Here is a 25247-nt window from a genome sequence, read left to right on the forward strand (position 1 = left end):
AAAACAACCCGAGGAGGATCCGGTGCCAAGGCGAGGGCCACGGAGGAGCCTCGGAGATTTATCGCTGCGGAAATACTTTCTCCAGCGGTGGCGGACGATTGCAGCAGGAACAATAGGGGATTCGCAACGTGAACAAAGCTGATTTCGCTCTCCGTTTTATCAACGCGCTTTCCTTGCGGAGCCTCCCTTCCTGGAAGTGGGAGATGCAGCTTCCCCCGGGCGCTGGGCCGCGTAATCAGCAGGAATGGCAATATCCTGCCTGGGAAGCGAGCTGTGAAACGGTGTCGCCCCGCGTGATTTATGAGCCCGCAGAGCGCGAGCCGCGGCGCTGGCCCGGGGCCGGCCGGCCCAGGCGCGTGCAACATCCACCTATTCTTTCTCCCGCGCCCCCGGGGAGCCGCCGAGGGAGCTGGCGGAGGAGGCGCGCGCGTTCCCCCTCGTTTCGTTTATTCTTTCCTATCGCCGCGTCTCCGCGAGCGCCGCGCGCGGGGCCCGGCCGGCTCTCCCGCCGCGCCGCCGTCTGCGACGCTCCCCCGGTGCCGCCGATGCGCAATGTAATTATTCCAAGTGATGAGATTTTAATCACGCAACGCCGAGGATGATTATCGCGCGCCAAATCGGTGCCGAGTGCTCAGTTATGTATATGCCAAATTTAGTCTGCGCTATTACACCCAGCGGGTGGCCGCAGACAATCAGGAAGTAATTAGTTTCGCTGGAGGTTGCGCGCCCGCCCGCCTCGCCGCGCGCACGGGAGCCGCGCGCCGCCGGGCCCCGCGCCCCCTTCCCGGCACGAGCTAACAAGCCGTCTGCGGGGCGGCCCCTCGTTAGAGCTGCCGATACCCGTTTGGAGACGGGGGCCGCGCTGAGCCCCGGCGGCGCGGACGGCCCGCGCCCGGGGCACCCGGCTGCGCCGCGCGGCCGCTGCCCGGAGCCCGCCGCAACTTTTACCTCCGTTACACAAAGGAAACTTTCCTGCGCGGTTTGTCAGGGATGCTCACGCCGTCGAAATGATTGGCATACTGGAGAGCTGAGAAACTAAATTGTTTATACACTAATGAATAGAAGCTTGATTGCAAGATCCTGTTTGGAAAATTATAGTGCTGAATTGAAGCCGTACAATTACATCCAAAATGCTGCATATTCATTTCATCTGCTTTGCATAGAGATTAACAAGCGGGCCCTAAAGCAGACTCTGAAATTAAAGCTAACACCAGATTTAGTCACAGGTTACAAACTAAATGGCATTGTTTGATGGATGTGAATCCTTACCACCTGCCTGCCTGATGATTGCTAGCAGCTCACCAGACAGCGAAGGAAAAAGTTTCTTCCCACGAAGGAAGCATAATAAAACGCTGGCTGGTGAGTGCCCCCCGCGGCCCCTCYGCCGGGCGCCTCTGCCGAGGGCCGCGGTTTTCGGGGCGCCCTTGGGAGAGCGGCGCGGGGGCGCAGATGGCCCGGAGCCCCCGGCGGGCGCCGCGCTGGCCCCGCGAGCTGTGCCAGGGGAAGGACGGGGGGAAGCTGGAGCGGCCGGGGGGGACCAGGGGCTCTGAGAGCGCGGGGGACGCCTGTTTTTGGAGGATTTCGGAGCTGCCCACGGCCCGCGGAGCCCTGCTGGGGCGACGCGCCGGCGTTTGCTGCAGGCGGGGAGCGGGAGGGAGGCGCCGAGCCCGGGCGTCGCGCCGGCCCGCGATCCGCGTCCGCTCCCGTCGGGGCGGGCGATGGCTCTCCCGGGCCTGCGCCCCGGGGTGGGCTCGGGAGCCGGGCTTTGACTCAGAGGCAGACTCGGGGGCAAAAAAGGGCAAAGACCCCACGGGGGGACATGGCCCTTGCCGGTGCCGCGCTCCTGGCACCCGCGGGCTGGGCCGACGGCCGGCAGCGGGGGATCGCCCGGACGCGGCAGCCGGCGCTTCGGGCCGGGCTCTTGGTGCCGCTGTCTTTGCCCGCGGACTGAAGCGGCTGGGCCGGGGGTCCTGGCCACGGCTGCGAGCCGAGGACTGCCCCGTCCTCGCCGGGACGGGGACCGGCCCCGCGGCAGCGCTGGGAGCTGGTGGCGGCCCGCGGCAGGGGCCGGAGCACGGCGGCCGGGGCTGTGGGCCGGGGCAGAGCCTGGAGAGCCGGGCAGCCGCGGATCCCAGCAGGGATCTCATTTCTTTGGGAGAGCTCGGGGGCCTCAGGCCGCCCCCCGCGGCACCACCGCGACGCCCGCAGCAGCCCCGGGCCGGGCCCAGCTGGCAAGAACCACAGCGCTTGCTCTGCAAAGTCTGACACGTTTATTTTCTCTTTGAAAGTCTCTTACCAAACTGCGGTGTATTTTCTTCTCTAACCACCGGCTGCTCTGTTTCTACCAGACTAACGCGCAGCCCAGCCGCRGGGTTGCAGAGGCCCGCGCGGCCGTGGCCGGCAGCGGCGCGCGGCTCCGGAGCCGCCGCGCCGGGAGAGCGCAGCGTCTGCTGGTCGCCAGGGCCCTCTGCCGTCGGCTGGCAGCTCCGCTCAGCTCCGCTCCGCTCTGCCGCCCGCGCCGCCCGGCCGCTCCGGCTCACCGGGCCGGCGCGCCCGCCGCGGGAGGCGGTTGCTCACTCGCCGCTGCTCTTCATCTCCGTCGCTGCCCAGCACCTTCCCACCTCAACCCTCCRACACTTCCACGAACCCACCTTTGGCAAACGCCGCCCTGGGAGCCCTTCCCAGAGCCCTGCTTTCGCTCCGGGGCTGAAACGGGACCTGCAGGCCGTGCCCAGGGCTCAGTATCTTCCTTAAACCTTTCCTTCTTCAAACCTCCCACGCTTCGAAGTATAAACCCGAACCATACCATAATACTGCAAAATGCGAGCAAGAGCGCAGCACTGCGGCCGGCAGCAGGAGGCTGCTCCGCGCGGCACAGGAGGCGATGGCCCAGCTCCTGCCTCCCGCGGAGGCCGAGGCCGCCCGTTCCCGGGACCGCGGCGGTCGGCGCTGCAGCGACGGGCTTGGAGCGCAGATGCTGTCCYGAATTAGTGGCCTCCCCGGCAGCGCTGTCGTACCCCGGGGGCTCTGTACAGCCGGGCTCCTGCCGCGCTCGGGGCACTGTCCTGGGGCTCTGCCCTGCAGCCGGGCTCCCGTTGCACCGTGCCGCAGGGATGTCTTGGCTGCTCAGGCTCTGCTCCGGGGGAGGCAGTGTTGCAGGATGAGTTTATGCCTTGGTTTAGCAGCGAGGCAGCCCCTGGCCAGCGCTACCTGCAAAGGAAGCTCCTCGGCGCGAGCCAAACCAGTGCCTCCTGCGCCTGCAYGCAGGGGCCCTGCCGATCGGCAGCGCTGAGGCTTGCAGGCACCTCTCCTTCCCGGACTCCGCCGCCGGCGACAGCTGCAGGCCCTGCCACGGGGCTGGGCAAGGCACCATTTGCTGCGGGACGGATGTGGCGTGGCGGGACTGTCTGCGGCAGCCCAGCAGCAAAAGGGGCTGTAGCAATGACCAAGCATGGTTGCCTCTGCTGGAGAGCAAGTCGGAGCGAGTGCCCCAGGCAGGGACTGTGTAACGACCTGCGTGTGACCCGAGGGTGGACAGAGGGGCTGGGGCAGAGGGAAGGTAATGAGGACCCCTTGCAGCCCTGGGGCTTGATGCAGCGTGAGCTGCCTCAGCTCAAGGACAGGGGCTGAACAGGTCACGTCATGTTGTGCTCTGGCAGCCCCACATGCGCCAGGGGAGCTACTGCATGGAGAAGGGACAGCGAAGAGACCTGCTTCCCAGCCCAGGCACAGAGGGGCCCCCTAACCCCACGCAGGCTGGTGGAGCAAGGCAGATGGAGCTGCTGGGACTGCCTGCCAGCTGCCGAGGAGTGGTCCAGCTAAGTGGGGACCCTGCTAGGTCCCAGAGCAGCATCTAGCTCTGGTTCAAGCAGCTCATCTTCCGAGAAGCTGATGTGCAAGCAGGTATTGTCCACTGGGGAAAATGGCAGTGTGTTGTCCATGGGGCTGGCCAGGGMGGCTAGGTCCTTGCCCAGGGCCTCACCCGTTGCAGTGTCATGGATGCTGGATAGGGGGGACAGGTGTCCGTTCTCGCCAGTCCTGTCCTTCCCGAGAGCGCGCTGGGAGGTCCCAGCAGGGACGATCTCCATGCTGGAGGCTATGCTCTGGGTGGGAGTCCTCACCTCAGGGTCCAAGAGGGTGAGAGAGCTGGCAGTGATGTTGGTGAGGCTGGACAAGCTGGGGCTGGGAAGGCTCATGTGGGTTGTGGTCTCGGGCTTGGCCTCCACCTCCAGGCTTGGGGAGGTCTTGCTTGACCTTTTGCGTAGGATGGGTGGTGGGGGGTTGATCTTGGGAATGGGCTGCTGCYGCCTGGGAAGCAAAAGCAGAGAGAAAGGTGACAGGCAAGAAAATCTRTGCAAAGGACCCAACCCAGCTGCCCCAGGCTCTCCAAAAGGCAGACACCCTTATGGGGTCCCATCAGTGCAACCTGTCACTCACACACCCTGAAGTGGTGGTACTGGGAGCAAATCAGAATTGGCCCGCTTGCTTCACAGGGACAGGAGCGACCCCATCCCTGTCTCCATGGGTGGACACAGTAGATTTGATGCCCCACTTCTGCCCTCTTGTGATTCATTTGGTCTTAGCCTGTGCAGCGACCACTTGCTGCCTGCYGCAGCCCCTCAGCTGCAGCACAGAGTGCACAGCCCCTCTTCCCCGCCCTCCAGAGAGCCGTGAGCCCCTGCGGCAGGCTGTGGTGCTGCAAGACCTCCAAAAAGCCTGTTGTGGCCTCTGCTGTGACTGGTCCTGCTGGGTGAGGGAGCAGAGGGGGAATTGTCTGCTCAGGGGTGTTCAGACTCTGGCTGGCAGAGGTGGCTGGTCCCTACCTGTCCTCATCCGCCCTGCTGTCAGTGTCGTCTGTCTTTTGCCGGCTGCTCCCGTTGAGCAGAGCAAACTCGCTGACCTCGGAGCCCTCCACGCGCCTGCTGAGCCCGTCCTGCCCCTCCAGCACAGCCAAGCACTCATCCCCCTCCTTGCCGTCGTAGCAGGGGCCGCCCCTCTCCAGGCTCAGGAGGTTGAGGTAGGAATCCCCTAAGGCCAGGGCTGAGAGCGAGCCAGGGGCCACAGGGCTGCCCAGGATGCTGGCAGGGGTGGAGGTGGATGGCAGGTTGATGTCCAGGCTGTAGTGGTTCTTCAGGTTCAGTGACAGAGACTGGGCCAGAGACAGGTTCTGTAAGGAGCGGTCGACTGGCGGGGAAGACACGATGCATGGGTGAAAAGCTTGAAGCCTCCAGCCCAGCTCCTCCCCATGGACCATAGGGGGTGCAAGCCAGGTAATGGGGTGGCCCTGGATGCCAGGGTCAGAGCTGCCCAGGTGGGACAGAGCTACTGTCCTGGGTCCCTCACCTGGCTGCCGGCGCTGTGCTTTCACCTCCAGCTCCTTGAGCTGCCTCACCAGCAGGGAGACGTGCTGCAGCAGGTCCCGGTTGGTCAGCAGCAGCTGCCGCACCCGTGCCTGCGCCTCGATGCGTGCCGCCGTCTCGGCCGCCAGCTGATCCTTCAGTAGCTGCACCTGCGGGATGGAAGCTGCGGGGCACGGCCTGGCRCCAGCAGGCCCGGCTTGGCCTGGCCCCGCTGGGCACAGCCTGCCCTGCACACGCCGTCGGCTCTGCGCAGGGTGAGGGTGGCATCGCGGGGCACCTCTCATGTGAGCGGGCCCTCCAGGAGCCCAGGGGAGCTCTCAGAAACACTGAGAATCTCAGCTGCTGCCAGGGACTGCGCCCATGGCACAGGATGCCCAACCCTGGCTTTCCATGTGCTGGAGGTGACCAGCATGTGGCCTCCCATCGCCACTGTGCCGTGGGCTGCAGCAGGGAGAGAAGAGCCTGTGCTGCCCGAGAGGAAAGGCAGGAAGCAGCAGGCACCTAGGAGCTCGCTGGGCCACCCCAAGGCTGCAAGGGAGGGTGGGATGGGTACCTGAGCCACAGCCACCTGCGTCTGCTGCTGCTGCTGGAGGAGCTGCTGCTGGAGGAGCTGCAGGCAGTGCTGAGACGCGAGGGGGGTGATGGAGGCAGAGGAGCAGGGGCTGCTCGGGCTGAGCAGTTGCTGGGAGCCGGACGGGTAGAGGGAGCAGTTCTCGGAGTCCTGGGCAGAAAGAGACAGGCTGTGAGTGGTTGCCCAGCTCGGGCTGGCATTCAGACTGTGACTCCCCAGGAGCTCTGCCGTGGCCTGCGGCACTGATCCCAGCGCAGCAGAGCTGCTGTCCTCCTGCCAGCACCACGAGGCTATTGAGGGCTGCAGTCTGAGGCTTGCTCTCAGGCGCTGCCCAGCAGTGTGATCCCCAAGGACAGCGTGTTTTAGAGTGACTCCAGGTCTAAATTAGGTGGCTGGGTTGTACCATCAAAGCCTGGCTGTAGCTCTGAACAGGAATGGCAAGGTCCTCAGGGCAGGGAGTGACTCAGATATCCTAGCACCTTTCCCATGAGCGCTGGCTGGGCTGTTTCTTGCTGCTTGGTTATCAGATGCATTGCCTCCATTAAAGCAGTCTATGGCAAGTCCATTAGCATATTAAAAGACCACAGGCAGACACCATCAATAATAAAGGCAAGCAGTTTGTCTCCCCCTTTATCCCTTCTCCCACCCCTTGGAGATGCCCACTCTTAGGAGAGCAGAGCAGAAAAAAGCTGACAAATTTCAGAGCTGCCCCCACTCAGACRGGAGCCTCCTGCTCCCCTGCTCGACACCTCTGAGCTACAAGGCCTGCTGAAACCTGCACCTCATGTGTTAATACTCTCACACTTCCACCTCCCCCCGCCTCGCTATCCTGCCGCAGAGTGGCTGGCTATGCAAAGGATAAGCAATCAATTTACAGCTAGGCTCACTGGACACATTACTTTAAAGTCACCCATTAACCTCAAGCAAAATAAATCCACAAGCACCAGGCTTATCCCTCAGGGCTGAGCCAGAAAGGAAAACAGCAGAGATGGGCTGAACCTGTTCACCAGAGCCTGGAGATGTTAACCTGCTGCCAGGCAGGGTGCCACCCTGCAGAGCCAGCACCAGTGCTAACACACAGTTGGGGGAGCCTGCAGACATGTCATACACTACAGAGGCAGTGCAGTGGCCCTGCGTGTAGCTCACTGTGCCATCCATAGCTCTGGGATCACAGCACAAGGCACGGAGCAGAGCACCCCATTTCCCCAGGGGTGCAGCCAGCTGCCTTGGCAGTCAGGTATGTTTTAAGATGCTGCATTTATAGGGTGACCTTGCAGAGTGCCCTCTCAGGAAGACGGCACCAAGGCCACTAGCTCTCCTTGTGCCCCTGCCCTCTGCCTCTTTAGTGACAGGTCAGTGGGCAGATCAGCATCTAAAAGGAAGATCACTGGAAATCCCTGCCTTTTGAGCCACAGAAATAAATCCAATTGAATACATTTCATTGGAGCTCTTCTCAGCCATGCTCTGCAAGTGATACAACCATTTAAACTGAAATGATTCCACTAAAGCAGCCAGGAAACACTCACTGAAACAGATCTGCAGAACAGCTTTTAATTATGGTGTTACCATCACTAGCATTGAATTAATTCTCGCTGCCTTTACTGCAGTGACAGGGCTGCCTCTACTGGGAGAGGAGAGGAGTGGGGCTGCTGCCAGAGCGAGGAGCAAGTCAGACAAGTGACCGCTAGAGACCAGCACCAGAGGCACAGAAATCCAGCCTGCGCAACAGGGAAAACAGTGCCTCCCCAGAGACACCTCTTAGTTTCCACCTGTCGTCTGGGTGCTGCTGGAAGGGAAGGGTTTTCCCTGCCTCACTTCTCCTTTCTAAAGCTGCATGGTCGCTCTCTCTAAATGCACCAAGCCAGAAGCCYTCTGTGCTCTGGCCCCAGCTTTCCTGCACCAGTGGATTCTGCCTGGTTTCCAGCTGGGTGCCGTAGCCCCACTCCTTGCTCTCACTTCTCTCCAAGTCCCAGCTGTCAGATGCAGCTTAGCCACAGATAAACTGAATGTTGAACAACTTGTCCTGCAACAGCGGCTGCCTGAGGACCTCAGGAGGCTTTACCAACCATGGTGTCTCAGCCCTGGGTGGCTTTGCATGCCCTACAAGCCTGACCTGCAGTATGGGCTGCAGGGAGGCTGAGGCAGCAAGTGCTGGGTGCCAAGAAGGGAAGTTTCTGCTGTGGAGTCTCCATGAAAGCCCTTCTCTATAAAGCTGTAAAACAACGACCCTGAGTAGACAGACCCCAGCAGTGGCAGGGTGCATGAACCACCCCCTCAGCCTGCCCCCCCCACACTATTACCTGGCAGCTTTTGTCTTTCGAGACCTGTCCAGGCTTCAGCATGCYGAGCTCAGCCCTGGCAGTGGGTAGCTCTCCAGGTCCCCTCTCAGACACACAGATCCCATCAGTGTCGATGCCAACCTCATCCACGTCTGTGATCTTGGAGCCCTTCATCTGGTGAACTTCAAATGAGATGGATAAAATAAACCAAAGTCCCCAAACACTGCAGGATCATAGCAACCAATCGGGGCTCTGAGCAGGGCTGGCAGCATAGGTGAAGGCTTAGGAAAAATGCCAAGACTTTTTTCAAGTCTCTGCATGCTGTAGTGGGGCAGGAGCAAAGAAGCATGCTASTGGAGGGGCTTGTGCTTGCAGGCTATAAGTCCGCTGGAAAAGGATGTTTAGTCTCAAGTTTGYGGTGCCCGGACTGGGAAGGCCCCAGAAAGATGCAGAAAGGCTGGAGAGGCACACGCATGGCTCTGTTGGGCAGGCATTCCCCAGGCCCTCAATCTGAAGGGACATGAAGCTTTTGCTGTCGCCAGAGCTGGCTCGCAAAGGACAAGTGACTTTGGCACTTCCCCATCTCAAAGCCCCTCTGCCATTGCTGTCGAGTGAGGGACCTGCCCAAGCCCCCAGGGAGCTGAAAGTCACCTTCTAGTGGCTGCTCCTCCACAGACTTGTCACTGGCACCATCTGCCTGGCCGTCAGCATTTTGCAGGGCGTGCTGCAGGCTCAGTTTGTGGCACACCTCGAAGGCCTGCCCTACCGTGCGCACCACTCGCATGGCCTGGCTCTGTGGAGCAAAACCCATAGGCAGGTCAGAGCCCCAGGGGCAGCAACGCTCCCACCTCTCCTGCTCCCCCTCTTGGTAGGGAAAAGATGGATCCTTCCCCCTTCTTGCTACCCAGGCTGGCCTGGGGTTACCCTTGAGATGCATGTGTCTCAGCATGGATCAATGCTCAGTGCATCCTCTTCCCAGTGCAACTCCTACCCCTTTTCCTCTGCTTGGGGAGGCTCCAGCACTGTCCACCACCGGCAAGAGAGCAGGGCCAGCATTTGGCTTGAGTATGGACACTGGCCATGCAGCAACCGCAGAGGACTGCTCCTGGAGATAAGCGCTCTAGATAAGCGCTCTTCTCTCTGTGTGGTTTGAGGTAAAGTGGCTGCACTGTTCTCCTGGCAGCTGGGTCAGGCAGGGAAGAGGTCCCAGGTATGTGTTTTCAGAGACATCTAGCATTAGCACTGCCTCAGTCTCTCCCCCAGGGATCTGGACTCACTGACCCCAGTGCTTCCTTCYATAGCACAAGGTGCAAAGATCCTCCTGCCATCTCTTGCCCTTGTGAAGATATGGCCATGGCCCAGGAGTATCCTACCTTCTTTTTAGATTTGAAGACGTTGCACCTGAAGGAGTTGTTAGCACCGTCCCTCGCAATRTAGCTAAAAATTTTCAAATCTTGAGAATCATGAGACACATAGAAGATTCTAGGCAAAAGAGACATGAAGTGAATTAAACACACAGCAGAATCTCTAACCTCAGACAAACCTTAGAGATTCTTGTGCTCACTGAACAAACCCTARGGTGGTTCAAAGCATCCAAAAGCCGGAGAAAAGAGGCCATGTATGGCGGATGGCCTTTTCTACAATTATCAAGGCMAGGAAGCAGCTAATTGACAGAACACTTACTGCTTGATGGAAAATCTCCTGGTTTCTAAAGTAGGCAAAYGCTTTCTAAAGATTCTGTGAAAAGGCTAAAAAATATATAGTATTAGAAAGTGTGTCTATTTTTAGCCCTGACAATAAATCTCTGCCCCTGCTGCAGTGTAACAGAACTGGCTGTGCCACTTCASCAGCTAAAATCCTGCTGTGCCCCAGCTGCGGCCAGCCCAGGGACACCATGCCACARGTGGTGCCTAACCAGCTGCACTAGCTCTGCCTAGCAGGGGGGTGGAGATGAGGAGAGACCTCTGGACACTATTAGAGGAGACCTGTACCAGATTAACCAGTGAMTTGGGGAACAGCAGAGAGGAACTGTCAGGAGCACAGGCCTATTTTCTTTAATGCAGATGATACAGCACAAAAACCAGCTTCTCTTAGACACATCTCCCAAGGATGTTAAATTTATTCTCTGGAGTAAATTTAACTCTCTTACTGCTGGAGATAACACCTTTAGCTGCTTCCCAGAAGACAAAGACCTGCAGTGTTTGCCTAGTTCTGCTACTGAGTGGAGAGCCTACAGGACACCCRTGCGTGGGGCTTTTGTCTCCAAAATACTTTGAGATCCTACAGTAGGGGCTATGGAAACTTACTGTTATATTACCATGCTTTGTACAAGTTAATTCCCCATAAGAACTTATGCCCGGAGTGAGGCCCTTCTTCAGAAGCACATGGCATCCAGCAAGCCATGCTTTGAAGGAAAACCAAAGGAAGMCRGTSTTCTCAGTCAGAATTAGAGAGTAATTCAGTCTGGAAGGGATCTCTGGACGTCATCTGGTCCAGTCCCTGYTCAAAGCAGGGCCAACTTCAAAGTTAGAGCTAGCTTCAAYGTTAGATCACCCTGCCTGTCTGTCTGTCTCTCAAAAATGTATGAAAAGATTTCCCCTCTGTAGGAATTTTGCTACCTCATGGGCCATTGGAAAAGCCAAGCTTCTTGGAGGTGATAACTCAGCAAGCAGGAGCAGGGAAATGCCTCTCCTCTGGTTTGATTAATTGCCTTGGATACAGCTGGTGTAAATTCCCTGCTGCATACCTGTACACAGGATCGTGCATCACTATCATTTTACTCTCATCCCAGGTCCACTCCTTTCTCTGCAAGCAGAGGACAAGAGCAAAATTAAAGTGTGTCAGAGAAAACAAAACTCCACCACTCCACCACTGACAGGCAGGACCATGGAAAACGATGCATTTGTCCCAAGCCAAAATCTGGTCTTCAGTTTGACTATATCACCAATGTCTGTGTAGTTGGTATCTTGGATGAAAAAAAAATTCTCTAATCATTTATCACATCTGATCATCTGATCACAGCTTCCAGRGCTGAAAACAGGCCCTAGGATTAATTTATAGTATCAAATATGCAGAAGAGTAATATATTTTGGAGAAAAAGGCTTTGAACTAGTGTTTAGGAGATCTGGATCCAGTTGCTGGCTTTGTTCAGATGTGAATATAGAGGTACCAAGCACAGCATGTGGAATGGAGGGGTGGACTGCAGAGGCAGTACACAAAAAGCTCACCAATACTGACCAAAAAAAAAAAAAAAAAAAAAAAAAAAAAAAAAAAAAAAAAAAAAAAAAAAAAAAAAAAAAAAAAAAAAAAAAATTGCATGTCCTAAAATCTTTTTTCTTTTTTGACAGAAAAAACCAAATTCTCTTCCTACTCTTAGTTTTCCTATTCTTTTTTTCAGCAAGGTTGTTGTTAGTTTGTTTGATGAAAAATGTAAAAAAGTGACTTTTTTTTCTTCTGAAAATCCTGGGTGTTTCTTAAGAAAAGGCCAGTTTGGTTAGAAGTTTATTGTGATTATTCTGAGCAGCTCTAATACTCAGACATATTCAAAGCCTACATGTAAAATAACTCTGAGACCGCATTATAGAACCCCCACTAAGATGCAAACATGCAAATCCTGCCTGTGCAAAGCTTCCCATTGCCTCACTTTCCCTGCTGATCTTTGGAGCAAGTAAAAAAATCTACTTTGTCTACAAAAGGCACAGGCGGTAACCCAGGCCAATAGCTTTCAATGCCCAGCCTCCATGTGAYTCCTGCATGGGCCGTGAGAATGTCCAGGGCTTGCTGTAACCTGAATTTTGGAAAGGCTGTTAATCCCCAAACTCAGCAGTTTAACAGAATCCCAGACTACATGCAAGCGGGATGAGACCTTTTACAAATACCTGTCAGGGATGATTTAGGTGTAACAGATCTTACCTCCAGACAYGGGAAGTGACTAGCTGGTTTTGTCTAGTTCTGAGACACTTGTGGCTTTCCTACAGCGCACGACGCCAGCCGCGACCGTGCAGCACAGCCAGCGGCCCCTCCGGGACTGCTCCGGCTCCCAACTGCCCCACGGGTGCTGGAGAAGTCTCACCTTCTGTTTCTTGCGCAGAATCACCTTCACACCATCCACAGAGACGATGATGTTCACCTTCTTCTTCTTAATGTTCTTGGCTTTGAACTCGTACTGACAAAGAAAAAAAATCCAGATTAGAAGAGATGGAGGATTGGGAGAATACCTGGGACAATGTGCAGTACTGGTCAAACTGAGTTTGACCTTCTGGGCTATCCTAACTTCAAGAGAGAGATTTTCCGAGCCCTCAGTGGAAACTCAGCTCTTCTAAAATCTAGCTGTGACCTTCCCGTTCCTGCAGCCTGGGGCCTCACCAGCAGCTGTGAGCGGCACAAGCCTGCGGTTAGGGTTAAACTGGTGCACGACAGGAAGAGCCCAGCACCCAGGAGGGACTCTCAACACAGCCTGGCCGAGAAGCGGGTGCTTGGTGGCAGGAAGGGGCTTCTGAAGCAGATAGTGGACCAAATACTAGCAGCCTAGATAAGGTGTGAGGGGAAACAGCAGGGTGCTGTTCATTCAGAGCCAGGAAGAACTTTCACGATCTGTTGGCATTTGAAGAGCCCTAAACAGCCCAGTGGGACTCCGCACCAAAGGCTTAACTGCGGAGATGGCGCTTGCAGCAAAAACTAAGCAGTGAATTATGGCATCTCTAGTGTCCTTGTGCTACAGCACTGCAGTGCTTGGGGAATATAAGATCACTTATGAACTGTAAGGAGGGCCAGATGGGTGGCAATAATGTAATTATATCTTAGTCATTTACATAATCACATTAACCTCAGTGGGCTCAATACCTCTGGAAAAAAAATCCAGCTCCTTATCTGCAGGTGTTGGCAGTCTGAACTCACCTCCATTTGTGTTAAAAATTAAACTGCCGGCTTTTAAATGTTGCTTTTGATGGTAACTAAGAAGCATGACAGAGGCCTCCAGCTCTGGAGACCTGTATTTCCAGCGCTGATCCTTACTGGCCCCATGTTAGGCATTGTTTTAGCTTCCAAAAACAGCATTTTGACACCTCATATTTTTGTGTTCCTCATCTGAAATCCAGCTTTCCTGGGCCTGATCCTAAATTTATCTTAGCCAGCATACATTCATTACAGTCAGTGTAGCCACAGTAACAGACACCATGCATCTTTTAAAAAAGAAATTCTTTGGATTCACTTGATGTATAGTTTCCTTAGSTTGAAAGCAGAGATTACAAATCCCCCATTTTAATAGTCTGATAATGTAAACTGCTGTGACAGAGCTGGGGGAATGGGCAAGGGAGCCGTCACAGGGATGGCTCTATCCATGCAAACAGCAGCAGCGAGGCTACGAACATAAATGTTACGYGGACTTCTGAACCGCACAGGATCCTGCCAGAGCCACGAGACGCGGCTGCTGGCTTGTCGGGCTCCATCGCAGGCATTGCCAGCCCCTCGCAACGCGTTCAGAGGCCACTGACACAGCTCAGGAGCTCTGCAGCAGCTGCCAGGCCAGAATTCAGAGAGGAAACGTCCCTGAGCTCATTCCACATTCAGTCTAGTTTATTAACAAAAATGGATACACTTTTCCTTTTTTTTTTTTTTTTTTTTTTTTTTTTTCCTCCACAGGCTAAGGACTGGCTCCAGCTTGCTGCTGAGGCTGAGTTGCAACTCAAAGCATCAGGAGAAAGAACAGCAGAGACAGGCTGCCTGCATGAAATGCACTGCAGTCCCCGAGCAGGAGACCGCTGCCTTGCACCAGCCTGTCGGATCAACGCCTCTTTCCTCTGCATCGACTCAGATCCTGGTGGCAGTTATGAGATAACGTGGTCCCTAGCGGAAGCTCTCCCCAGACAGGGGCTGTGGCCTTGCTGTCCTTTCCGTACAGCAGGTCCCAGGTTGCGGGGCTGGTGCTTCCCTTTCTTGAATTCCAGCCGTGCCAGACCCCTTGCTGGTGGCAGTGCTGCGCCACCCGGCCTCCCCAGGGAAAACGCACCGGCACGAGGGAGGCGCGAGCGCAACGCGAGCAGGCGCTGCTGGGACAGGGGGTGCCTGTGCGCCCTGTCCAGCCTCCGCGGGCTCCCGGCGTGAGTTTTGCCGCATGGCTTTGGAGAACAGACTGTGAGACTCATTCACGGAGGATAAGCGGGTGTGAGAGGCTCTGTGYGTACTGAAGCCTAGCTGCACTGTGTAATTAGACACTGGATCAGAAACTTCAGCTCTTTATATAGCCAATGGAGCTGCAGAGGCAATTCAGATACGAAGGGAGACAAGACACCTCTTTCAGAAGCCTGCCGGGAGCCCCTCGGGGTGGGCACGGCACCCAAGCRCTGCAGAGGAGGTGCGAGCCTCTCCGGCTCCTCCGCACTGGTCATAAGGCATGCTGGCCTCACTGCCAGAAAATGCGATGGCTTTCATGTTTATCAGGCTTTTGACGCCACTCACAGAATTCCTAGCACTCTGCAAGGCTTATGATATCAGACAGACCCCTAATTACACCGTCCCCTTTTGATCTCACCATGAATTATTATTCTGAGACAAGCTCTTTAAAAATCTATCTATAGCACACTCCACGTGAAGTCAGAGCTAAATTTGCTATACACATTTTTTATTTATAGGGAGGAGAGAACAGCTATGGGCGAGAAGGCAGCTGTGTCCCTCAGCCTTCAGGCAGCTGCTCCCCGCTACCGCGTGTCCGGCCCCAGCACCCCACTCCCACRCCTTGGTCCGTCCTGCAGCCAGGAGATTCCCGGGGCACCCACCTCTCTGCAAGGTGTCCCTGCGTGCCAGGCGCCCGAGGAAGGGCAGGGTGTCCCCTGTGCATCCTCAGGCAGCCTCCGATGGGTGCTCCAGAGCTGCTAGGCAGGGAGCCTGGAGCTTTCCCCTTCCCTGCATTTAGCACCACCAAGCTGCTCCTCCTTGTCTGCTTGCAAGAATGTCAGTAAAACTGCGATGGATTGTTCTGCCTGCTAAAGAGCTCTATTTATCTCTCTTTGTGTACAAATGGCTGGGAAAATACTAGCCAAGCTTTCCAAGAAAGAAAGAGTGAGCAATACAGTGTATTTTCCCCTTGTAGCAACAGGGGTGCAATTACATTCAAACAAGGCTCTTTAGTGAAAGGCTTTAAGCAAAGTCCAACTCTGGGTTTTGCTGAGGTATTTTTTCTTTCTGTCTTGGGCAGAAAGAAGACAACTGGGAGCAGTGGCAGTGCGTCTCCAGACAGTGCCACGGGTGTGCGGGATGTTTCTTGAAGTGCAGGGCACTGCAGCCAGCCAAACACCCCTCGCCCCTTCAGCCTGGGACAGGGCCCACGCTCTGGCTGCAGTGTGGGGACGTCCTGGGCGCTGTGCAGAAAGCCCTGCCCCAGCTGTGTGTGTGCCATGCACAGCCTTGATTCTCACTGTCTGCAGGCAGCACCTTTGGCTCAGGATTTGGCCCTTGGCTGCAGCATCATCAGGGATGGAAGAGGCAGGGGAGTTAGCCTGTCCTGCTCACTCCATGCTGGCTGTGGCCACGGCTGTTGCACCTCGCTGCTGCATCCTTGCCAGATYGCCTTCAAAAGGCCAACGCAGCACATGCTTCATGCAGGAGAGGAGCCAGKGTTTCAGCTATAGGTATGATGGAGCAGAGCAGGAAAGCACAGTTAGCTTGGCTTGAAAATAATTAAAGCCCACTGGGCCCTGAAATCCTTTCCAAAGGGTGAAATTCTTCAAGCAGCAGGAGACCTTAGGATGACCCCACGCGATGAGCTGCTTTGTATGCAGACCAGTTGTGCCAGCTGGACGAGAGAGCGATACTGCAGGGAGCAGGATGGGGTGAGCACCTCGCGAGCGCTGCTGCACCCGCTTGGGTTAAAGATGCTCTCTCTGTCTCTGCACATAAGAAGCAGATGGAATACTACTTCAGTCATTTAATTGCTTCCTTTCAAGCAAGAATCAGTGGGGTAGTATTTTCACTAATCGGGGTTTACATAAGGACAAAAAGCAAATGAAAAAATATACTGCAAGGTAGCACACTTTATCTCCTATAAAAATGTTCATGTATAAACTAATATACATACGAACACGAGGCTCCCTGGTTAACCTTATACTGTCATTAGAGAGCAAAGTCTATTCATCAAATGTTTTTGTCTTACTATTGCATTCATAAGATTTTTTTCCAAATTTGTCAAGATTACTGACAATTCAAAACCCACACAGCAGTGTTCGTTTTCTGTGCTGCCTCTCAAAATTCAATAGTTATTCCCTGGCTGATTGTGCTATCCTCCGGTGGAAGTCTTTTTGGATGTTAAAGCATCTGGAATTGCCCTTACAAGAGGGGAGTTAGTGGGCAAACCTGACAGTTTTCTTAGCTATGGAGACAAGATGGGATGTTTTAAAAGAAATGCAGGTCAGAAAAGTGCATTGCATCTGATTTAATTTARCAACTTCATTAATCTCCACATTAATTCTATTTCTGATTTGTCTGACCTAAAATACTTTCTGTGTGTGCTTTTAAATTCCTGTGTTCAACTCCCTGCCTTTCACATTGGTTCCACACACTGTTGGCATGTAATATTAACTTCCCCAAGAGCTAAAAACTGTATGACTAGCAATGTTAATGGAGCAGTGTAATGCATATTTCATCTCATAATTCCACCCAAGCAGATATAAATTACACATGCAGTTACCAGCTTCCATCTGCTGATGAAAGAGATGGGCTAATGCACATTTGAAATCATATGCAGTTTCCAGCACTACGAACAACTTCCATGAATAGAGTTATTCAGGGAAGCAATTCTTAATGTGATTAATTACTAAAGGTATCAAGGCCTTCATTATGCAAATGAAAACTGTCATAAAATAGAGAGTTTGCAAGTCTTAGAAAGAGCCTCAGTTTCAAGAAAATGCCCCTTTCTCATTAGCAAAGAGCAGAAGAGCCAGACAAGGGCAGTGAGAGCCAGGACACACCAAGTATCACAGTTTGAAATGGTGTTTGCTATTGCACAATGTAAATTGTATTAAGGGAAGTTGAGGCACAGGCTGTCTAGGTTTTTGAAACAGGAATATATCCATGTTCACAAATGCTGTTGGGTCAGCGCTTTGTTTGTATGCCCAAAGGAAGATGCCACAAGCTTGGAAATGGGCCTATTTCTTCCCGCAGCCGTAAATACCTCAGCTAGCCCTTAATCTGCTGTCCAGTCCCCACCCTCCTTTCTCCCTTGGCCCCTGGTCTGGTAGGACGGCAGGATGTTTGAGGCCATAAACAACCCTGCAACAATAAGTGGCTCCAGCCTTTCCCCAAACCTTCCTTCTAGACGGACACAGGAAGCATGGCAATGAGGAGGTGGAAATCTGTTCGGTTCTGCTCCCTGACACAGCGGCTCCTGGCAGCACGACGCCAACAGGATGTGACTGGTCCACGTTACTGCTCACCTGGCACGTGGTGATGGCATGACACGTATCTGATCCAAGCAGCATGGGGACGTGTCTTTCCTTCCCACTGCAAGGGCAGTTTGCAACCTCTCATGCTACACAAGTAGCATTTTAGGCATTAACACCATGAGAAACCCAAGTATTTCCAGTTCAGGAATGTTATTAAATTCAAACCAGACTAACCCTCCATGGCATGAGGACATGGTGTTATCTCAACTTCTGTTTGAATTAATAATGCTTGGAGTGCTGCTGCTTGGAAATGATGCTACAGAAAGCTCGGGAGTTTTTTTCTGAGCCAGTGCAGATTACTAGAGCTCTGTTTGCCTCTCAGGACCTGACAAATGAGTAATGTCAGTTCCCACACCCTTTGGACCACGGACTGCAGTCCAGCCTCAAATCCCCCTGTGAGTCACCACGTCCCCTTCTGCATCACACCTCTAAGTGACAGCACTGGCAGGGAGGTGCATTTTCACAGGTCAGCTGCAGCCCACGCACGGAGGCCTCGGGAGCCTCCGTTTGGGAATCACTGGGTTACGGCCTTTCTGTTGTTCGTCCTGGAAAGCGTATGCCTGYCTGAATCCTCTGAACTCCGCGTGCCCGGCCGCAGGCTCAAACGCTCACAGGGCGCTGGCGGTCTGAATGTGGCTGGGCATAGTCTGGGTCTGCACTTCTGTAACTGGGCAACGTGGAAACAAAAGCTACACAGGAAGCTGCCGATTCCAGGAGTGCACCTCCTGCCCAGTGGAAAAATGAGAATTTATGATCCTTGGAAACATAATACTGTTGAGCGGAAAGCAGAAACCGAATGGGGAGTACAATAGGCAAGAAGAATGCTGGCAAAATACCCCAAGTCTTTTTATCTCAKTTAAATTAGCTCCTTCCACCATCCAACAAATTCCCTGTGGATACCAAAATCCGTTGGTGATCTGAAGGGAGTCAGGGAGCTATCGCATCCCTGCTGGTCTCTGGGAGCCCCCGGGAAGGGCAGAGAGGAACTGTGATCGCTGTTCATTACGCAGCGTTTATATATTCCTAGTTCCGTGCGCTGGGAGCGCTGCTTGCCGCCTGCAGGGGCCGGGGAAGGCTCGCGGGAGGGAGGGAGGACGCCCGGGCGCTCGCACTCCAGACCAGACACTTGTCCTGAGGTGCTGTGGGAAGGGCTTCAGCGACCGCTCTGCGCACGCTGGACCGCGCTGTCACGGCCCACCCTGACCGCAGAGTTTGACAGACCCCCGCAATCCTCTGCTCCCCACTGCTAATTCTATTCAGGMGCTGGCTGCCACGGCCAAGGCGGTGTCTGAGCGCAGCCCTCTCTGTCCCCCCTCGAACCTGAGCATAGCCTCAAGTTCAGACTCCCCTGTGGAGCTAAACCCACATTCCTACACTAAGTGTCCAACAACTGGACTAACAGCGTTCTTGCAAAGCTAGTGAGCAGCTTCCCATCCTTGACATTGCAGTGYCGCAGAAGGAAGTATTTCCTGGTTGTTAAGTGGGGACCAGGATTCATGGGACTAGAGAGGGCAGAAAGTCCTTCCCCGTCACAGCCATTTCGTGCAAGTAACCCACCCGGAGAGGCGAGCAGCTGAAAGAGGGCTTCCCCAGCAAGCGCACTGGCTCCAGGAGCTCAGTAGGTGCCTTTTTGAAGGACTCCACCTAAACCACCAGCTCCCAGGCAGTCTCCACAAAACCTGCCTGGCAATGCAGATGACCCTGGCCACAGCCCGAGCTGCAGAGACTTGCTTACAGCCTGCGTTTTGGCAAGAAAGGTACCATGAGATTAGCCAAGCCACAGGTAGTGCTGCTGGCCAGCCCTATGGTCACCACCCAGGTGCAGGAACTGCGGACAACTTATCACACAGATGTGGCAAAAGGGGTGACAGGAAAATCCAGTYTGTCAGCTCCAAATTTCCCTGACACACATCATCCACAGTACATTCAACTATCTCCTTCCTAACACTGGTTTGGTCAGGCAGGTAGACACTACTCCTATTTCAGAGATGGAAAGGAGAAGCAAAGAGAGACAGAAGAGACTTGTCCAGGTCTGCAAAAGGAAGTTGCTTGTAGGTTTGTCAAAAAGCAGGGAGTGGACTCAAGGACTGTGGAGTCCCAGCACTCAGCTCCAGCTGAAGGACACCCTGCTCTGCACCACCAAGCACAGGTGCCTCGCTGGAGCAGCTGCACAGTGAGCTGTGCTGAGACCTCTGCCTCATTACACTTTGATCAGCTGGCAGCAGTATCCAGGGGCACTGGTTTGCATTTCTTTGGAGGAGTGTGTAAAGCTAACAGCTTAGCAGCTTATTGCCCAGACCTGAGGCCATCTGATTTTGTACAGATTTATGCTTCTGGTTTCCAGCTAGACACCRCACATYCACAGTCAARGCCCTGAATGCACTAATAGGCCTTAATRGCCTGACCAGCCTCACCTGGGGTCTCCACCCACAGCCCTGCCTATGGGCCCCAAGCTCCATTTAAACTCGGCCCTGAACATTCAGTCTTTTTTTTAAGCTGTGTTGTAGGAGTGCTGGTCTCTAGCTGCAGCTATACCTAGCCATAGACCCTGACTTGTGGACTGACTCCCTGGCTTGATCTTGGACTTGTCTTATCACTATATATACATGTCCAGGGATTGCAGGACTGCATCTGATCCCAGTTATGCTCATCGGAACAGGTCTTGATCTGCAGATTGACTTTTTGGTTTGTCCTCGTACCTGCTTTGTTACCATGGGCTTCCCGATCGGACTCTTGGTCAAAGCTGGCCTCCATCTCCAGGTCTGCACTGCTCAGGTACTGTGGGATGGGGCCAGTTGGTGAGGTCTCTGCCCTGCTGGCTGTTGTTGTGCCTGGCTTCCAGCTCCCCTTCATTTAGGGAGCAGCTAGCCGTCACTACTCTGTGACAGTGAGGGGCAGAGCATGTGGCCCCTGTGCACAACCTCCTTGGTGCCCATGCAGAAGCACCTCATTAGTGAGGAGGTAGCTGGCCAAACCCCTTSCTAATAGTCAAACTCAGTGGCCAAACTCTTGATACAGCTAGAGCTGAACAATGCTTCAGGTTGAGGGGGGCAAGGGATGCAGGGCAGTGGAGAGAACTGAAAAACTCTGAACTAAGCTGGGAAAATATCTGCCTTTCTGAAGTTTCCAATTTGGTATTGTCAGCAGTATTTTAATTAGTTTAATCTGCAGGTTTTCTTGGACCTGTGCCCCACAACTCCTCAGCCATCATGAGTGTGCTTCAGCCATGCTTAGCTAGGTCTTAGGCTTAGCTCACAAATGTAGCTCTCAAATTGTTTCTTGAAAGTTGTCTGTAAATGGAAATGGGAGTGTGAGCTTGGCACAGCTCCTCTTGGTTCAGGCTTTGGCCACCTTTCAGACCACTACAGAGAGACAAGCCTTTTCTGTTTCTTTTTGAGATGCTCTTTTGGGGACAGAGGTTTCTGAAAGAGGCAAGAAAAGGCAGGTTGGGCATGTCTGGTCTGTCTGCTTCATGCTAAGTCCTATTTTGGCTTTGGAGACTGACTCCAGGGTGATGTACACAAATGAAGCCACAATATTGCTTAGGGTCTAGCAAAAAAATCCCCTAGGAAGCAGTATGAGTGCCAATCTTTCTGCCACACTTTCTGGAAGCTGCAGAGAAGCAGCTTGTGAATAATGGGAGAGCAACCTGTGGATCCAGGCTTTCCAGACACTTCCTGCAACAGCTTTAGGGCTCCAAGTGTATTAAAATGAAGCACTGTCAGGCTGCCTCAGCTCAGAGCTTGTATACTCTCTATGTTCTGTTACAGACATCCTGCGCACCACTGTCATAGACTTCTTTCTGGTAGCTTGGCAGAGTGAAGGTTCATGGAGATTTTGAGGTAAATAAGCCTGTGAGGTACTGTTTTAGGAAAACTTTCTTTCAGGAAAGAAGCAGTACAGCTCAGCAAAATATTACTTCCTGCTTTTCCAAATATTCAGAACAATGAGCACTGGGAGTTGGCTAATTTGAAGACCTTCCCCCAGAACAGAGCTTCCCCCTCCCCTCTTTTTTGACCATGAGTACTGAACTGTAGCTTTTCTGAGCTGGTAAATATTAACTAGAGTCCCAGCTTGGGAAACTGAGGCATGGGGGAAGGTAACTTATTCATCAAAAGTTTGCCTGGCAAGTCAAGACAGAGCAGGTAGTTGAAATCAGGAGTTTCTGGCATCTGCTGATGAGGATTACACATCTTCATTGCATGGCATGTATAAACTTGTGAGCTCCAGAAGGGCTGTGGTCCCCAAGGCTCACCCATCAGTCACTTTTGGCCTCCAGAGAAGCTCAAGCCTCCATCGTGCTCTGGTAAGGAAGGCTGTGCTTCTGACTTTTTGCCTATTTACAGCATAGATAGATTTGCAGAGAAACATTAAACTGCTGCTTAGTGTGAGGAAGAAATGCAAACAGGGACCTGCTTACCTTAGTACAAACTGAGGTCTGCTCTCTGGCTGCAAGGTGTGTATATTGAGTAAAGATCTGCCTGATGCCCTCAAAATCAGTCAATTGTATTTCCTGGCCTAAGAAACACAGGTTTCCAAGAGGATGCCCAAGCCGAGGCCACCACGCTGAGGGATCTGCAATTGGTTGTGCCTCAGTTCAGCAGTTAAACCCTCAAGAATCCCTTTCCACGCACCAGTGTGTCTGGGAGATGAGCTGCTGAATTCACCTCACCTTTAGGTAAGATGGTGAAGGCAAAGGATGTAGCTGGTGTTTAGCAGCTCCTTTGAGCCAGTCAATAGGGTGTGGAGCAAGGTGAGCTGGCAAGTACGCTCCTGGGGAAACCAGAGCTCCCCCACATGATGGGAGCTGGTGGGGAGAGAGGTGCAGGCAATGGCTCTTATTAGAGACTTCACCTTTGAAAAGAAGCAAAGTTTCTTTGCCTGTTTTTTTAGAAAGGGTGGGACAAAAGCAGCCTTTTCATTGCCTCATCCTAGCTAAAGAGATACTGTGATGCTGCTGAGCTCCATCCTGAGACACAAGCAGCCTTACAGCCCAGAGCAAGGTGACATCATCTGGCCTTTGGTGTCTCTCTGACAAAAGCACYATTGTGTGGCTGCCACTTCCAGGAACCCCCTGCTGTCCCCAGGTTTAATAGAGAGCTTTCCCACACACAGCCACCCTGGCCTTGCCTTGCCAGGGTGGGCTGGTCCCAGCTCCCAGGGAAGCTTGGTCTTGTTCTCTTCTCTACCTCCATTCACTTAGCAGCAGAAAACAAATTACCTTTTCTGTCTGCAGTGCAACCCATCTGGAAGGGGAGGCTGGGAACTGGGGCAAGGGCTCTGTGCGTGTCTAAGAATCAGGCTTCAAGCTGGTGGCAGCATGTTCTGATTGCCAAACATGAGGGCAGTTGTGACTGCAGTTTGACTTCCAGGCTGTGTCTAACCTTAMCATACACCTCCACCCTGGCGTTAGTACCCACTGGGCAGACCTGTGCAATGCCTCTCACGTGTGCCCTGCTGTCCTGCCACTGTTGCTCAAAGCTGATGCTCTTCCCTCTCACAATGACCGAGGGAAGCTTAGATGATTAATTAGTTTCAGCAACGAAGTAATGTCTTGGGATTCCCTGCCCCCCACTCCAGAGTTTCACATACCAGGCACTGAGTGGATATACAGAGGAAAATGGTTCCCTATCTCAAGGAGCTACAGGATGAGACAAAGTGCTAATTGCATTATAAGCAGGTCAGAGTCACYTGAAATACCCCTTGGAAGTGAAATTGCAATTAATACATCGTGACACCTTTAATCCTGTATTGCCTTATAAACATCAGTGTCAAGAAGCCAAGGCAGAGAAGGTCCTGTTGGTGGTTTTCTGTGCACGTTTCATATCTTAGTTACCTTTYGACCTGGTATGTAGTGTAACAGGCAAGTTAGCAGATTTAATTTATTTAAAACCTTATTCATAAATATTCAAACAAAGCCCAGAAGAATAGGAGCCAGAACTCTGCAGTAGGCATAGAGCTCCATGAAAAAGCCTCAGACTCCCTGCATGGTTGTGGGAAGGTAACTGAATATTTTGTGCATCAGTTTCTTGTCCACAAAGGCAAGGACGCTTCATTTCTGCTTCATTCAATCAACTGTCCTGGTTACAGCTTGTCTCCTGCTAAGTGACAGTTGCACAGCACCTAGCTGACAGGGCCCAGGCCATGAAATATTGCCTGTACAAATACACAAGGAGGCAGCAACTGAGGATTTCTGCTGCTTGCTCCAAAGTCCCTTTGGTACATGCAATCCCACCCCCACTCCTCCCCCACGAGCTTCTCAGATCTGCTTGCACAGTGACACATTAGCAAGATGTACAAGCCTCAGGGAGGGAGATCAGAGGAGCAGGGGAGATGTTYCTTGCCTATTTCTCACCTGATGTTACCATAGCTGAGCTGTGCAGAGTGGGGGTGATGCTCTTGGAGGCAAGAGGGGAGAAGGGACAGTGGTGATTAACAGGACTGCTCTGCTGTCTCTCTGGGAGTTGGTGTTTATTACTTGTTCACTATATAGCTTGTTCAGAGAGAGAATATAAATTAAAAGCCTATTTTCATTCTTCTGTGGTTTTTTGTAGGAACAGTCCTGACAGYTGTTCCTCAGGGAGCATAGGGATAGTTCAGAGCACAGACAGTGTGTGACTGCAGGAGCAGGCAGGATCTGCAGGTGGGAGAGCTGCAGTGCAAGGGTAGAGGTGTGCAGGGTGTTCAATGAGTGCCCTGACATGGCATGGAGATGGGGAGAATTCCTCATCCTGCTGCCATGCTCTAAAGAAGGCATATGCCAGAATTTCAAGCCTCTAAATAATGCAGCGTTTCCCTCTGCGTTTATGTAACAATGCTATTTTAGTTTAGGTAGTCAAAACGAAGGAGGATGGCAAACCAGAAGCTAAGGCAGCTAGTGAGTCAGGCTGGTGAGCCATGCCATCTGCAGATGGCAACAAGGGCTGAGGAGGAAGCAGCCAGCGCTCCTGAGGCTCAGCGTGAGGCAGGGGAGGTTAGGAATGCAGAACAAGAATGAGGAAAGTCCTGTCTGCTCTGATCAGTAAATAAATCAACCTAGACCCTGGCCTGCTCTCTCTTCCCAAGAAGGATAGTTGTCCTGCTGGTTCTTCCCTATTTCAAGCACCTGATGCGCTGTGGTCAGGAGAAGGAGCTTGGTTGCAGCCTCCTCCTTAGAGCTAGTGTGACTTCAGCATGTCAGGGGAGAGCCATCCTGAGCATGCCCATCTGGGGCATATACTTACCCAAAGGAGGAGCAGTAACCTAGTTTGTTTTCATGAAAATTTGGAGAAGCTACATCTGCATGATACAAACTCTGCAGGGAGGGACCATTTTCTGGCTTCTAACTTACTGTCAAGCATCATATGCATTCTGGATGATGTCCTCCATGCCTGCACCTCATGGTTTTTCCTGGTAACTTATTAGAGGAATTTGCTTTTTTTTTTTTTTTTTTTTTGAGTATCTGAAGCAGAGGAATTTGGACTAGGCATCTCTACTTTTGAGCAGGCAGAATTCAAGCTAGAATGAAAAACTGATGTACATTTGCATTCAGAAACAGTATTTGATTACAAACTAGACCAGAATGAAAATGTGAGGGATGCAGAGCTCCTTAGTGCGTTGCTAT

General features: G+C 53.2%; 1 protein-coding gene across 2 annotated transcripts in view; it reads right to left on the reverse strand.

Moving 5' to 3' along the window:
• Positions 1–2253: 2253 nt before the first annotated feature.
• Positions 2254–25247, reverse strand: part of LOC146592541 (carboxyl-terminal PDZ ligand of neuronal nitric oxide synthase protein-like) — a 39467-nt gene continuing 16473 nt past the window's right edge. For both annotated transcript variants that reach the window (XM_085310830.1, XM_085310829.1), the window contains 9 exons: positions 12283–12375; positions 10957–11015; positions 9584–9692; positions 8862–9003; positions 8232–8392; positions 5914–6081; positions 5344–5509; positions 4824–5184; positions 2254–4308 (listed from right to left, as the gene is read on the reverse strand). In XM_085310830.1, coding sequence (XP_085166956.1) covers positions 3819–4308; positions 4824–5184; positions 5344–5509; positions 5914–6081; positions 8232–8392; positions 8862–9003; positions 9584–9692; positions 10957–11015; positions 12283–12375 — 1749 coding nt within the window. In that variant the 3' untranslated portion in view covers positions 2254–3818. The remainder of the gene's footprint in view (positions 4309–4823; positions 5185–5343; positions 5510–5913; positions 6082–8231; positions 8393–8861; positions 9004–9583; positions 9693–10956; positions 11016–12282; positions 12376–25247) is intronic.

Source organism: Rhea americana, unplaced genomic scaffold, assembly GCF_003343005.1.
Source record: "Rhea americana isolate MKP2758 unplaced genomic scaffold, rheAme1 scaffold_328, whole genome shotgun sequence".
NCBI classification, from domain to species: Eukaryota; Metazoa; Chordata; class Aves; order Rheiformes; family Rheidae; genus Rhea; species Rhea americana.